This window comes from Corylus avellana, chromosome ca2 (genome assembly GCF_901000735.1).
Source record: "Corylus avellana chromosome ca2, CavTom2PMs-1.0".
NCBI lineage: Eukaryota > Viridiplantae > Streptophyta > Magnoliopsida > Fagales > Betulaceae > Corylus > Corylus avellana.
The window spans coordinates 15,141,981-15,158,540 of record NC_081542.1 but is presented as its reverse complement, the minus strand read 5'-3'; the positions used below and the strand labels follow the sequence as shown (position 1 = coordinate 15,158,540).

General features: G+C 35.4%; 2 protein-coding genes across 2 annotated transcripts; both read left to right on the top strand.

Annotated features, from left to right (window-relative positions):
* The first annotated feature begins 2,361 nt into the window (after positions 1–2,361).
* On the top strand, positions 2,362–4,280 carry LOC132172883 (probable E3 ubiquitin-protein ligase BAH1-like 1). Its single transcript, XM_059584446.1, has 6 exons — positions 2,362–2,533; positions 2,681–2,925; positions 3,141–3,386; positions 3,650–3,787; positions 3,941–3,999; positions 4,175–4,280. Exons 1-6 carry the CDS (start codon positions 2,362–2,364, stop codon positions 4,278–4,280), a joined length of 966 nt encoding a protein of 321 aa, XP_059440429.1.
* A 1,358-nt stretch (positions 4,281–5,638) lies between these two features.
* Positions 5,639–7,482, top strand: LOC132169134 (probable E3 ubiquitin-protein ligase BAH1-like 1). Its single transcript, XM_059580217.1, has 6 exons — positions 5,639–5,714; positions 5,922–6,166; positions 6,393–6,623; positions 6,872–7,009; positions 7,167–7,225; positions 7,377–7,482. Exons 1-6 carry the CDS (start codon positions 5,639–5,641, stop codon positions 7,480–7,482), a joined length of 855 nt encoding a protein of 284 aa, XP_059436200.1.
* The last annotated feature ends 9,078 nt before the right edge of the window (positions 7,483–16,560 follow it).

Genomic DNA, 16,560 nt, shown 5'->3' with positions numbered 1-16,560 from the left:
TTAAAAACTAAAATTATTTACCTAAGTACCACAATAAATCACATCATATTTGAAATAATATAAGACAAATAAGAGTATGTTTCTAATATTACTAATGAGCGATAGATGAAGGTGAAAACCGTTGCTCATCATCATCACTGTCACATGCCACACGTGACATGACAATGTCTTTAGTGTGGCCGAACGAACGGCGTACGTTGTTTCATTTCGTCACGCATGAAAAAGAAGGCCGTAGAAATCCTATAAGCATTTAGATTGCATCCGTATTAATTAGAGATTTTGTATTATTGCACAATCAATACTTCTTGGGAAAACTTCACTTTAAACCCTTCAACTACTGCGCGTTTTGAGAAGACCCCCATAAATTTCAAAAACTCTCAATTTAACCCCTCGAACTTTCAATTTCAATCAATTTACCTTATCTATCAGATTTTAAACGTTAAAAGTGATAAAATGACATTTATACCTTTGATGTTTTTATAAAATTTCAAATTTATCCTTAATTTCAAATTAAAAATTAAAAAAAAAAATGAAAATCGAAGTGTAATTTGGTCTTTTTAGGCATTTCCGTTAGAAATTAACGGTTAAAAACTAATGGAGGGGGTAAATTGATTGACATTGAAAGTTCAGGAGTATAAATTGAGAATTTTTGAATTTTTTGGGATCTTCTCAAAACGTGTTGTAGTTCAATAGTCTAAAGTGAAATTTCTCCATACTTCTTTTTACATATTCTTCTGTGGATTGAGCTTTTTATGAACATAATAATATCCAGGATGTGATGAGAATCATGATAGGACAAACTTTTCTTTCAAGAAATTACTTCAATCCAGTCACATGTCTTTAAAGCATTCGATTCCTGCATACATTTTTAATTGGATTAATAGAACATTTGACATATATCTTTACGGTATATGACAACCATGCATTCTAAGAACATATGTTTATTTAATATAACTCAAGAAGAAATTAGTGGATTTAACTCATCTCATAAAATCGGTTCAATAAAAGAAGGTTGCACACTCCTTATAAACATGTCCAAGATCTTGGCCACAAGCAATGTAAGATTATTCATCAACACACTCCTTCATGTGCATACTTGTATTTTTCTTGATCCTTGTTACGGGTAAGTGGTGTGGGCTACATTCGTCATGTGGTAGACTCTGATATTATGAAAAAATTTGTGGACCTAACTCATCTCATAAAACTAGTTCTATAGGAGAATGTTGTTCATTCTTTATAAACATGCCAAAGGTCTTGTCCACAAGCAATGTGAAATTATCCACTAACACACTCTCTCACATGCAGACTAGTATTTTTCTTGATCCTTGTCACGGGTAAGTGGCATGGGCTACATTCGTCATGTGGTAGGCTTTGATACCATGAATAAATTTGTGAGCCTAACTCATCTCATAAAATCGGTTCTACAGGAGAAGGTTGCCCATTCTTCATAAACATGCCAAAGGTCTTGTCCACAAGCAATGTGTGATTATTCCTCAACACTCTTCCTTACGTGCATGCCAGTATTTTTCCTGATCCTTATCACAGGATTAAACGAAATTAGTGGTGCTCGTTGGATAATTAGTGCAATCAATTTGCCAAGCTAGTGGTGTATTAAAAACATGTTTTAATGTTGTCTCCAAGGGGTATTTTAATCGGCTGGAAACCTCGCTTTATGAAGTAGATGTCACTAGTTCGAATTCATCTCTCTCTCTTGTGTGGACATGTCAAAAAAAAAAAAAAAAATCACGTTTTAATGTTTAGTCAATGTTCCTTATCTTTAATGTCATCTCAATTCATAGAAAGTTTCTTCTGAACTTTTTTTTTAATAATTTTTTTAATGGGCACGTACAGTTGAATGGTTACTTTCAATCCTTTTCTTTGAGGCTATTTAGTTGGTATTTAAGATAAATTTAACCAATTATTTTCGAAGAATATGTAAATTGTCAACCCTATATTTTTAATTATTTTATCAATTATAAACTGTTGTACGTATCCTACATATTATATATGATTATAAATTTGTGTGTAAATTGACTTCACAAGGAGTCGCATCCTCTTCTGCGTGATCAAGTTTGTTAAAGCTGTGGAGGAGAAACTTTCGATAAATTGACTTTTCTCTCGGGAATCACAGTTTTTTTGCTTCAAGTAACTGCTCTCTAACCAGTCCATGCCGCCATCATTTCCCGACATACACAGAGACACAGACTGAGAAAGAGAGAGAGAGAGAGGGAAACGAGACAGAAACAGAGGATTCAGATGCATTAATCTCTGTTGTGTTACATTCATATTATCAAAATCAATCTCTGTTGAAGAAAGAAAAGAAATTGAGGAGATATTGTTGTCAGTGAGGATCGAATTAAAATGAAGTTTTGCAAGAAATACCAGGAGTACATGCAAGGCCAAGAGAAAAAACTTCCTTGGCTTGACTTCAAGAAGCTTAAGAAGATTTTGAAGAAGTGCCGGACCGATTTTCATTCCGACAATGCCATTGATGGACTCCATGACACCCAAACATGCCCTCACCATTGCCCATGTAATCATCTGGAAAAAAACTATTTTTACATGCATTTTCTTAAGTTGTTCAAGTTTTCTAGTTTATTTTGAATCTTTCTTTATCTAATCTTTCCGGGTTATCAACATTGCTTTTAGGTTTTGATTTGTTGTGTTTGGATATGTGTAGTGTGCGATGGAACCTTCTTTCCTTCTCTTCTCAAGGAAATGTCTGCAGTGGTAGCTTGCTTTAATAAGCGTGCCCAGAAATTGCTTGGGCTACATCTTGCTTCTGGGTTTCGGAAGTACTTTATTTGGTTCAAAGCCAAGCTACAAAATAACCATGTCACCTTAATCCAAGAAGGAAAGGACCTTGTTACTTACGCACTGATCAACGCGGTTGCAATCCAAAAAATACTAAAGAAATACGATAAGGTATATCTATTCGGCTTTGTGAAGTGTAAGACAAATGCTATTTAATAGACAGTTATACAACAGTTATGATGTGATACTGACAATCAGCATTTGCATCAGTAAATATTTGTAAAAGAATGCATATTAAGGACTGATTTTCCGGTCACGTCTCTCATTCGTTTTGGCTTTGGTTTTTCTATATTAATTTACTTAAGTATAATTAATTTTGAGCACAGGTTCATTACTCTAATAAAGGTCAGGCCTTCAAATCACAAGCTCAAAGCAAGCATATTGAAATTCTTCAAAGTCCTTGGCTGTATGAGCTTATGGCTTTCCACATCAATCTAAGGGAAAGCAAGGTCGAATCAGTTTTCTTTGAGGGATGCAACCTCACATGTAATGATGATGGCCGACCCTCACTTACTTGTGAGCTCTTCGATTCCGTCAAAGTCGATATTGACCTCACTTGTTCCATATGCTTGGTACGTAAGTTTCCGACCGCATATTGTGTATACATGACTGACATTAAACATAAGTTAATAGAAAATTATAAATTTAATTATTTAATTAATATTTTAACTTTTAAACTCTCCTTTAATAAGCGAGCTCAATACATATAATTGAAACGGGAGGTGAATGACGAAAATAATGTTCGAATTTAGAATCGTTGGTCTGATACCATGTCAAATGACTATGTGCTTCAGTAAAGCCCTTTGTTAATGATTTTATGTGATTTTGGAAGCAGGACAAAGTCTTTGATCCAGTTGCCCTTACTTGTGGTCACATATTCTGCTACATGTGTGCTTGCTCAGCCGGATCAATCACTATTGTTGATGGCCTAAATGCAGCAGAGCCTAAAACAAAATGCCCTCTATGTCGAGAGGTAAGTCAATCGGCAGTCAAAATTTGCCAAGTCGGATGTGAATGCTATTAGAAGTGAATAAATAGAATATAATCATTTATGGGCTTTTGCACCATGAAGTTTTGGTGCACATTTTGCAATAAAAAACAATGAACTATTTCTTGTTGATTTCAGAGGGGAGTTTATGAAGGTGCTGTACACTTGGATGAGCTTAGTATTCTATTAAGCCGGAGGTAGTGTTTCTTTCAATTCCTTCAGTTATGGCTTATCTTTAACAAAACATAGAAAATCAAAACAACAAAGGATTGAATGGGCATATTTTGCCAGTGAAATGGAGATGATTTATTTTATTGTTAAGACTTTGTTTTATTACATCTAACATTGTACATATTACCACTATTTGAACAGTTACCCCGAGTACTGGGAGGCGCGGCTTCAAACAGAAACAGTGGAGAGGATTCGTCAGATAAAAGATTATTGGGACGGTCAGTGTAAGGCATTTCTAGGTGTCTAATTAGGCAATGCCATTCCTAGGCAATGCTAGTGCTATGTAAAAATTTGTACTTTATTTGAAAATGTGGACCTCTTTTAGCTGTTAATGTTTCTTGTAGATTCTCTGATCTGGAATAAAATCTGTACATAGTTTTAGTGTATATAATGAAATGGTTTGTGATTCTAGTGCTTGACCAAGTGGATATTGTTTGATATGCAGAATGGTTTACAATAGAAATTAAAACAACGAACAAATAATTCCCTCTCAACTTAGCTTCGATTGTCTAGGCGTAAAATATTTCTGTCAAAAAATGTGTCTATTTTTTTTTTACTGTTTGTTTGTTACCCCAAAAATGATTCAAAAAACATTTTTCAACCTTGAGCTTGGATGACAAAAAGTCAAAATTTTCTTATATTTTCATATAACCTGAAAGCTTTGAAAAAAGGAGAGACTATTAATGTAGTGACCTAAATAATTAACTAAGCTTAGGTAGCTTAGTTAGGGGTTTAATTTGGGCTTTGGGTCACTAAGGACACTAGAAGGGTAATTTGGACTTTTGGACTGGACGTACGCTAGGGTTAGCGGGCATACGCTTCTATTTGTAGCTTAAACGTACGTAGGGAGGACCACCGTACGTATGCTCTGCAAATAGTACACAGACATACGCAGGACCACACGGACGTACGATACTTTTTGGCATACCCTTTGGATAATACCTGGACGTACGAGGCAGCCTTTGGACCGCTATGTAAATAGTACCGGACGTACGCTAGGGTTGGCAGACGTTCGCTGCTTTTTTGGAGAGTTGGTAGAGCCCCTCAGCTATAAATACCCCATACCCCTTTCAGTTTTCACACCTCTCTCTCGCCCCAAGCTACCCAGAAACCGTTTTGTGAGGTTTTGTGAGTGTTTGGTGCTAACGGAAGGGAAGTTCTTGAAGTTTCGCTTCAAGGAGGTAACGCTCTTAAGCCTAGCTCGTTTTTACGTCGTTATGCTACTCAAATGTTGTCATAGTTGCTGTTTGAGTTGTTAGTTTAGCTTTAATTATGCTTTAAATCTTGTTTAGAATAGCGTTGTCTTGACTTGACATGATTTTGTTCACTTGGAGACTTTTTTTTGAGTTAGGAGACCTTAGAAAGCCCTTTGATAGCCTTAGAATTTGATTCTGGAGAATAAGAGGACAAGTGGACAAATGAGGTTCTCCCCGAAAACCTCGAACCAAACGTACGGTCTCGCGACCGGATATACGATCCGAGATATCACAGAGGACGTACGGTCCCGATCCCGGGCGTACGGTCCAGAGTGTGACAGGTAACTTTATTTTAACCAGCCATCCAATAGCTCCTATTTTCTCGTTTTAGAGTCGTTGTGATAGAAGTATGACTAATAGAAGGTTTTCCATAGATTTGCAGAACCCGGATCGTTTGGAATACTCGGAGACGTTATACGATTCAGGTGAGTTTTAACTTACATAATACTCATTGTTAAATCACCGGTTATCCTAAAAGCTTAATTTGAAATGAAACGGTGAATTAAATTAATATTTTGATAGGTTAATAACTACTAATTTAATCATCTTGTTAGATAAATAAGGATTTAGATTCCAAGAAATGAGACAAAAGAAGTTAAAGGTTTTGATTTGTTGTGTTTGGATATGTGTAGTGTGCGATGGAACCTTCTTTCCTTCTCTTCTCAAGGAAATGTCTGCAGTAGTAGGTTGCTTTAATCAGCGTGCCCAGGAATTGCTTGAGCTACATCTTGCTTCTGGGTTTCGGAAGTACTTTATTTGGTTCAAAGCCAAGCTACAAAATAACCATGTCACCTTAATCCAAGAAGGAAAGGACCTGGTTACTTACGCACTGATCAACGCCGTTGCAATCCGAAAAATACTAAAGAAATACGATAAGGTATATCTATCATGCTTTGTGAAGTGTAAAATGCTATTTAGTAGATTGTTATATAACTGTTATGACATAATATTGACAATCAGCATTTGTATCAACAAATATTTGTAAAAGAAGGCATATTAAGGGCTGATTTTCACTGTCACGTCATCCCATTTATTTTGACAATATAACTTGGCTTTGGTTGTTCTTTATGAATTTACTTAAATATTATTGATTTTGAGCACAGGTTCATTACTCTAATCAAGGCCAGGCCTTCAAGTCACAAGCTCAAAGCAAGCATATTGAAATTCTTCAAAGTCCTTGGCTGTGTGAGCTCATGGCTTTCCACATCAATCTAAGGGAAAGCAAGGTCAAATCAGTTTTGTTTGAGGGATGCAACCTCACACAACCCTCACTTACTTGTGAGCTCTTCCACTTCGTCAAAGTCAATATTGACCTCACTTGTTCCATATGCTTGGTATGTAAGTTTCCGTCTGCATATTGTGTACACATGACTGACATTAAGCATAAGTTAATAGAAAATTATAAATTTAATTATTTAATTAACATTCTAACTCTTAAACGAGCTCAATAAATATAATTGAAATGAGAGGTAAATGACGGAAACAATGTTCGAATTTAGAATATTTGCTCTGATACCATATCAAATTACCATGTATTTCAGTGAGGCCCTTTGTTAATGATTTTATGTGATTTTGGAAGCAGGACACAGTCTTTGATCCGGTTGCCCTCCCTTGTAGTCACATATTCTGCTACATGTGTGCTTGCTCGGCCGCATCAGTCACTATTGTTGATGGCCTAAAGGCAGCAGAACCTAAAGCAAAATGCCCTCTATGTCGAGAGGTAAGTCAATCGGCAGTAAAATATGCTAAGCGGACGTGAATGCTATTAGAAGTGAATAAATAGAATATAATCATTTATGGGCTTTTGTGCCATGAGGTTCTGGGTTGTGGTGCACATTTTGCAAAAAAAACAATGAACTCTTTTTTGTTGATTTCAGGCTGGAGTTTATGAAGGTGCTGTACACTTGGATCAGCTTAATATTCTATTAAGCCGGAGGTAGGGTTTCTTTCAATTCCTTCAGTTATGGCTTATGTTTAAGAAAACTTAGAAAATCAAAATAACAAAAGATTGAACGGGCATATTTTGCCAATGAAAAGACTTTGTTTTATTTTATTTAAGGGTTTACATATTACAACTATTTGAACAGTTGCCCCAAGTACTGGGAGGCACGGCTGGAAACAGAAAGAGTGGAGAGGATGCGTCTGATAAAAGATCATTGGGACGGCCACTGTAGGGCTTTTTTGGGTGTCTAATTTGGCAATGCCATTCCTAGGCGGTGCTAGTGCTTTTGGAAAAAAAAAAAAAAAATTGGACTTTATTTGAAAATGTAGACCTCTTTTAGCTGTTAATGTTTCTTGTAGATTCTCCGATCTGGAATAAAATCTGTACGTAGTTTTAGAGTATATAGTGAAATGGTTTGTGATTCTAGTGCTTTGACCAAACGGATATTGTTTGATATGCATATTGGTTTACAATAACAAATTAAAACAATGACCAACTAATTAGTAATCCCCTCTCAACTTTGCACCGTAAAATATTTTTGTCTACAAATGTGGCTATTTTTTTAATGTTTATTTGTAACCCAAAAAATGTGACAATCCTTCATTTAATTATATACTCTAAGAGTAAGGCTGATTGACAATGTCTCATCAACAATACAAGATAAAATTTATGTCCAAGAAAACATGTGTCCCTCACATGTTATATGACACTTGCATTTATTAAAAGGGTTAAATACCAAATACCCCCCTGGGGTTTGGTAACTTTATTTTTACTCCCCTAGGGTTTCATTTTTATCACAGGACCCCATTGGGGTTTTGAAAAATGACTAAGTTAGTCCATCCGTTAGTTGACCGTTACGACTGACACGTGGACCAATCAGATATTGACACGTGGCACCTATTTAATTTTTTTTTTTTTAAAAAAAAAAAAAAATTGGGGGTGGCCGGGCCACCCCTCATGGCCACCCCCAAATGGCCAAGGGGGTGGCCAAATTTTTTTCTTTTCTTTTTCTTTTTTTTTTAAATACTTTTTTTTAAAAAAAAAAAAATTAAAAAAATTAAATAGGTGCCAGGTGTCAACATCTGATTGGTCCACGTGTCAGTCCTAACAGTCAACTAATGGTCAACTACCGGATAGACTAATTTGGTTCTTTATCAAAACTCAAGGGGGGTTCTGTGATAAAAATGAAACCCTAGGGGGTAAAAATAAAGTTACCAAACCCCAGAGGGTATTTGGTATTTAACCCTTATTAAAATGGGAAAATTACAGTTTACCCCCTCAAAGTTGACAGCATTTTTCAATTCGAACACCAAAGTTTCAATTTTTGCAATTCACCCCCCCAAAGTTCCAAATTTTTGTAATTTGATCAATTATATCCAAATCTTCTCATATTGCCCTAATTTTTATTATTTTTATTTTTTATAAAAAAAATTTTTTAAAAAAAATCCGAGGTGGTCGTTGCCACCCCTTTGGCCATCTGGCCTTTTTTGCACCCAAATTTTTTTTTTCATAAAAAATAAAAATCAGGGGCAATATGGAAATTTTGGGATAATATTGGTTGAATTGAAAAAAATTGGAACTTTGTGGTGGTGGATTACAAAAATTGAAACTTTGATGTTCGAATTGAAAAACGTTGTCAACTTTTTGGGGGTAAACTGTAATTTTTCCTATTAGAATAGATTGGGGGAAATTTTTTGTCAATTTTTCAATTATGGGTTATCATGCCATAAGATGCAAATTTCCTCCGAAAGGAAATTTTCTTTAACCCCCTCTGATAATGCCAAGTGTCTTCTAACATGTTTGAGTTTCTAAAAAATTAATATTTAGGTTTCTATGTTAGTAGAAGGATAATAAATAACAGTTAAAAGTATTAAAAGAAAACATGTGCATTTTATGATCTGGATCCTCTCCAGCTCATTTTGGATTGAGATATGCTATAGTGCAATAAAATAACCATTTTTTGCCCATAAAAGTCCTAGATGTTAAGAGGTTATAGGCTTATCAGTGGGTGGAGCCACAACAATTATAGATGGTGCCTATAATCTCTTACCACCTAACACTTTATGGGCCAAAAATGATCATTTTATTGCATTATATCATTTTTCTTTTGGATTAGAGAGTATCCAGTTAATGGCCTGGATTTCTCTAGAGAGATCTTGAGGCCATAAATGGAATATCTGTCCCATTAATAAAAAAAAAAAAAAAAAAATATTATATATATTTTAAAAATAATTAAAAAATTGGCCACCCCTTAATTTCTTTTTATTAATTTTTTTTTTAATTATTTTTAAAAATATATATAATATTTTATTATTTTTTGATTAATGGGACAAGATGTTCCATTTATAGCCTCAAGATCTCTCTAAAGATATCTTGAACATTAACTGGATCCTCTCCAGTCCAAAATGGATGGGAGAGGATCCTGTTCGGCATTTAACATGTTAGAGAATTTATTAAAGTGGATTAGAAAAAATTATGGAACAGGATCCTCTCCAGTCCACTTTGGACTGGAGAATATCTAGTTAATGATTAGGATCTCTCTAGATATCCTAAGGCCATGAATGAGACACCAGTCCCATTAATCAAAAATAATAATTGGGCTCAATACATTTTAAAAAAGGTCTTAAAAAAAAAAAAAAATGGTAATGTGCCAACTCTGCCAGCTGGGGTGGCTTCGGCCACTCCCACAGACCAGCTCAACCCCATGGTCTCGGGGGTGGGTCAGACCACCCCAAATGGCACAAAGAGATTACTTCCTAACCCCTGCACCCAAATTTGCACACCCTATAATAAATAAGCAAAAAAAAAAAAAAAAATAATTATTTATTTCATGGGGTGAACCCAGATCCCCACTGTGTGGATCTGGCTCACCTTGGCACGATCTGTATCTGAGCACCTCCTAACCCCAACCTGTACACCAAACTTTTATTTTTAAAATTTTTTATTTTTTTCAATTATTTTAAAAAAATATATTATTTTATTTTTATTTTTTATTTTATGATAGAAATATGCATCATATATCTTGATCTCTCTCTGAGAGATTCTTTAATTTTTTTTCTTTTTTTAATTATTTTAAAAAATATAATGTTTATTTCTGATCTTAGAATGATTATATGTATCTTATGGCCTAAGGATCTCTCTAGAGAGATCCTGACCATTAACTAGATATTTTATAGTCCAAAATGGACCAGAGAGGATCATGTTCCATTTTGGTTAGCTTGGCTAATTGATTGCACTAATTATTAATAATGTATAGAAAACAAGTTAGACCCAAATTAATCATTTTACCAATTATGAATGGACATAAATTTTCTTCAAACTGAGTTTAAGAAACTTATAAAATTGTCACGAGTCTTTTAGCATGTAAAAAACACATGAGTTTTTAATTAGCATGTAAAAAATACATGATTTTTTAATAGAATTATTAAAAAGTAAGTGTTTCTTACATGCTTAAAAAACACATGACAGTTTATAAACTGAGTTGGAAGAAATTCATCTAACCTAATTTTAAAAAATATTTCTATCTATTATAAATTGCTATATCAATTTATGAAGAATTTTGTAATAAAATTTATGGGAAACTTCACTTACCTCCCATGAACTTATGCACCTTTTGCAAATACCTTCCAATGTTCAAAGCATCTCACTTTAGTATATCGAACTTTTGTTTCATTCCAAATACCCCTACTGTTAGATATTGTTGTTAAATCAAACGGTGAAATGAGTAAAAGACCTTTATAATCCTAAATTTACTCTTATTTATAAATAAAAAATAAAAAACTATTGTTATTATATTATATTAAAAAAAGAAAAAGTGACTCACAACGGGTCACCAAGGTGACCCATCGGGCTCACTACCCACCCACCGTATTTTTTTAATTTTTTTTTTAATTTTTTAATTTTTTTAATTCTTTTAACAACAACAACAATAATAATAATAATAATAATAATAATAATAATATGACTTGTGGGTCACAATACGAGTAGGTTAGATCCATCGATAAACTCACAGGTCAAGAATTTTTTTTTATAAATATATATTTTTAATAAATAATATGGGTATTTTAGGAATTTCACACCCCCTCTGTTAGGATTTAATAGAAAATCCTAACGGAATGAGGTAACTGAAACGAAACGAAAGTTCGATACACTAAAGTGACAGACTTTGAGCATGAAGAAGTGTTTGCAAAATGCGCGTAATTTCAGGGGTAAATGAAGTTTCCTTAATTAGTAGAGCATGAGACGATTGGGGTTTGATTTACGATGGATAAATCTCACAATGATGTGTGTCACTTCAGTTCAATATGTTGTGGTGGTAAATGGGAAACCATGTGGCCATATAAAACCGCAAAGGAGACTGAGGCTTGGGGATCCTATCTCTCCATACCTTTTTCTTATTTGTGTAGAGGCTTTGGGGGCATTGACCGGGGTTCCTACGTCAAAGAGGGTACTCGAATCAGTCATTCATTTTTTGCGGACGATAGTCGCCTTTTTTGTAGGGCTACTATAGCTCAATGGGATTATCTTACAAATGTTTTGCAGCTCTATGAAATGGCACCGAGCCAACGACTCAACTCTAATAAGACCTCTATATTTTTTAGCAAGAATACTTCTTTGGAGGATTAAGGGGCAATTTTGGAGGCTTTGGGCATTCCATCTACTCAACGGTTTGATACTTATTTGGGACTTCTAGCCTTGGTTGAAAGATCTCGATTGGCAGTTTTCAAGGGTATCACTGATAGAGTATGGAAGAGGCTTCAGGATTGGAAGTTGAAGTTTCTATCTCAGGCTGGTAAGGAAATTCATCTTAAGGCAATGGTTCAAGTAATCCCTACCTATTGTATGAGCGTTTTTCTTCTACCATGGGCTCTTTGTAAGGAGATAAATTCTCAAATGCGTAAATTTTGGTGGGGCCAAAAAGAGAATAAATCCCGGATGAATTGGATGAGTTGGGAGCGTATGGGCTTTTCAAAAGAGGCTGGGGAGATGGGGTTTCACAACTTTACAAATTTTAATAAGGTGCTTTTGGCAAAACAAAGTTGGAGGCTTTGGCACCAATCAAACAGCCTAGTTGCCCAGATTATGAAGGTGAAATATTATCTGGGATGTTCTATTTTAGAGGCAAGTGTTGGAAGGCGACCCTCTTTTGCATGGAGAAGCATCCAAGGCTCTTGTGACCTAATTAAAGAAGGGTTAGTGTGGAGAGTGGGTAATGGTTGCACAGCTAGGATTTGGAAGGATAGGTGGTTTTCGAACCCATCTACATTCAAAATTATTTTCCCACCAGCCCTTTTGGACCTGGAGGCAAAGGTTTGTAACCTTCTTGATATAAACTCCAAGTGGTGGAATATTCCTCTTTTGAAGTCCCTATTTTCCAGTGAGGAGGTATAAAAGATTAAAGAGATTCCTCTAAGCTCTACCAATCAAGAGGACATTCTTATATGGAGGGGTACTAAGAACGGGGTTTTCCCGGTAAAGAGTGCATATCACTTGCTAAAGGAGGTGGAAATTCAGACAGTGGCAGCTGGATCATCCTCTAACAGCGGCAGTGAATTTTGGAAGCGGTTATGGGCTTTGCCGGTGCTTCCTGTGGAGAAAAACTTCTTATGGCGGGCTTGTCATAATATCCTTCCGACTCGAGACAATCTTCACAAAAGAAAAATTCTTTCAGATCCTCTTTGCTCGGTGTGTGGTTTAGAGGTGGAAACCGGTCTCCATATATTATGGCAGTGTGCTTCGGCGATGGATGTATGGTCATTGGGGAATGCAAAACTCCAAAAATGCTCTTTTAAGCGACTAGGATTTATGCAGTTGATGGAGTGTCTGTTTGAGAGATCCATCACCTTCAGTGTCTACCATGGCTTCTACGCAAAATCAAAACCACATTCAATGCAAAATCAAACAAAACCGAAACAATGTCAACTTTCAACTGAAACCTGGTCGGGATAGAAGAAAACGGATTCAAATTCCGATTTGAAACGGAATTTTGATGTGGTACATTTTGGGTTTCGGATTGGATCCGAAGTTGTCGTCGAGAAAATCGAAGGCTTACAGTAATTTTCAGATCTGGAAAAATTTCTATAAACTAAATACAAAGCAAAATTCTGATCCAATCTGTTCTCTCTCTCTAAAATTCTGATTCTCTCTCTAGATTTTTTTTTGTAATTCTTAGCTGCAATTCGGTCTGAATGCTTTATTTTAGTGCCACTATTTGTAAGTAATCGTGGTGGGTATGGAAATCAAAAGGGTGGGCATGAAGGAGGACTTGGGTGTTTTTGGGGAAATTCTAATTCTCTGGGTAGACGATGAGGGAGAGGGAGAAGGAGAAAGGATGATGCAGGAGAGAGCTTTATTATTATTATTATTATTATTATTATTATTTTATTTTATTTTTTATTTTTTTATTTTAGGACACATGGCGTATTGTGGGAGAGACACATGGAATTCAGTTAGTTGGGATTGATGAAAAATAACGTAGGTATTGATTCTGTCTTTTCCCATATGTGAGGTATTAGATTAGTAACTTTTTAAAACCTAGGGGGAAGAAATTAGAATACATATGTTGTTACCAAACTAAAGAATATGAATAACTATTCTATTCCAGTTTCGTCTATTCCTAGTAATAGCTATTCATTTTTTCCAACAGTTATATTGCTTAGGATTTATCTTGTATATAGATTAGGATTTATCTTCTCATTCAAACAACTGTACATACATATCATTTGTATACTTTTTCCTATATATATGACAACAGTCCAACAGGAAAATTATCCCGGCCAAATATCTCTTGTTCACATATTTTCACAATATCATCTCACAAAATCAGACTGTTTTTCTTCCTAGAAGGTTGATTTCAGACAATGTGCTAGCAGCTTATGAGACTCTTCATTCTATCCACTCTCGTATGTGGGGCAAGGTCGGCTACATGGCACTCAAGTTGGTCATGAGCAAGGCCTATGATAGGGTCGAGTGAGTTTTCCTTGAAGAAGTAATGAGGAAAATGGAGTTTGCAGAGAAATGGATCAAGCTCATCAAGAAATGTATTTCGTCCCTAACATATTCCATCATTGTCAATGGGCATCCTAAAGGTTTTATAAAGCCATCCCGAGGTATCCGACAAGGAGATCCCCTCTAACCATACCTGTTCATCCTTTGTTCAGAAGCATTAAGTGCACAACCCTAGCAGACGGAGACCATATGGTTGCTAAAGGGAGTTCCTACCTCTCCTAAGGGCCCAAGACTCTCCCATTTATTCTTTGTGGACCGCATCCTTCTATTTTGTAAAGCTAACTCCCAAGACTGGCATAATCTTTCCGTCCTATTGGAAAATTATGAGAAGGCATCGGGGCAACGACTAAATGTAGATAAAACCTCTATCTTTTTTAGATGTAACACCAGTCCCGAAAACAAGGCTCTCATACTTCACCTGTCAGGCGTTCCTGCTACGCAACGGTAAATATTTAGGTCTCTCAGCTTTGGTGGGTAGGTCCTGAATCCCAAAGTTCCAAAATATTAAAGATAGAGTGACAAATAGAATCAATGATTGGAAAACAAAATTTCTCTTTCAAGCTGGGAATGAGATACTTTTGAAAGCGGTTGTCTAAGCTATTCCCACGTATAGTATAAGCATGTTTTTACTTCCTAAAACCCTTTATAAGGAGATTAATTCTCTTATGCAAAAGTTTTGGTGGGAGCATAAAGAGAATGAAAAGAAGATTCACTGGATGACTTGAAAAAAGATGGGGCGACCGAAGGCACAGGGAGGTATGGGATTTTGGGACCGTACTTGCTTCAACAAAGCTTTGCTTGCTAAGCAATGTTGGAAACTAATTCAAAATCCCCAAAGTCTGTCGTCAGAGATTATTAAATCAAAGTACTTTCCTAAGGGGTCACTCCAAGAGGCAAATATTGATAGCAGGCCTTCCGTGGCTTGGTGAAGTATTATGTCAGCCAAGGACCTTCTTTTTGAGGGGCTTATATGGCGTATTGGGGATGGACGAATAGTATGCATTTGGAGAGATCGCTGGCTACCTAGGCCCACTAATTATGCCATTCAGCTCAGGTGGCCATTTTGGAGGCAGAGGCTACGATGAGCGAGTTGGTGGAGCCAAGCGGCACTGGCTGGAATGTTCCCCTAATCCGTGCTATCTTTATGAAGGAAGAAGCTGAGTTAATATGTAGTTTACCGGTGAGTAAATACCAACAGGCTGATAAGGAAATCTGGAGAGCCATGTCGACGGGGGAATTTATAGTAAAAGGCGCTTATTATGTCGAGAAGGAGAAGGTTGCCGGGCGAGAGTTCCACAAAGGAAAAGGGGACGGCTATTTGGAAGTTTATTTGGGCTCTATAAGTCCCAAATAATATACCAGTGTTCCTATGGAAAATGTGTAATAATATTTTGCCCACGAAAGCTAATCTTCTCAGGAAAGGGGTGGTGCATGACGCAACATGTATGTTCTGTGAGAGGGAGCTTTATGCTCTTTCTATGTAGAGTCTCGGGCTCTAGATTCTTTTGAAATGAAATGCAAGTGAAATTGTTTAAAAAAAAATTAAGATTATTACTTCATCACACTTCAAAACGAAGAAAATGTAACTATCATTTTAATATTTTATAATATAAGCGCCATAATAGTTGGCAATGAAAAATATTTAGGGTACGTATAGCTGTTTATAATTAATAAAATAATTAAAAATAAATGGTTGACAATTTACATATTATTTCATCAATTATAATTGTCACATTAATTAATAACAAAAATTGAAGTTAAAACTGTAATGCCCCTAATAAGATTCTTAGACAATAATTGGCTAAATTTATTTTAAAAAACACCAAAGAAAGATTGAAAGTAACCCTCAACCGTGTCAACAAAGTTAGAAATTGCAAGTGTCCATTAAAAAAAAAATTATAAAAAAATAATTAAAAATATCGGGTTGACAATTTACATATTATTCGACAATAATTGGTTAAATTTATTTTAAATACCAACTAGATCATAGACATCAAAGAAAAGGATTGAAAGTAACCATTCAGCTGTTTCAACAAAGTTATAAATTGCAAGTGTCCATTAAAAAAAAATTATAAAAAGAAAGGTTCGGAAGAAACATGTGAAACTTTCTATGAATTGAGATGACATTAAAGATAAGGAACATTGACTAAACCATAAAACTTGTTTTTAATGCTCCATATTGGTTGGAACTGGATGCTCTCTACTCCACTTTGGACCGGAGAATATCTAGTTAATGGTCAAGATCTCTCTAAAGATCTTGAGGCCATAAATGAAACATATGTCTCATTAATAATATATATATATATATATATATATATATA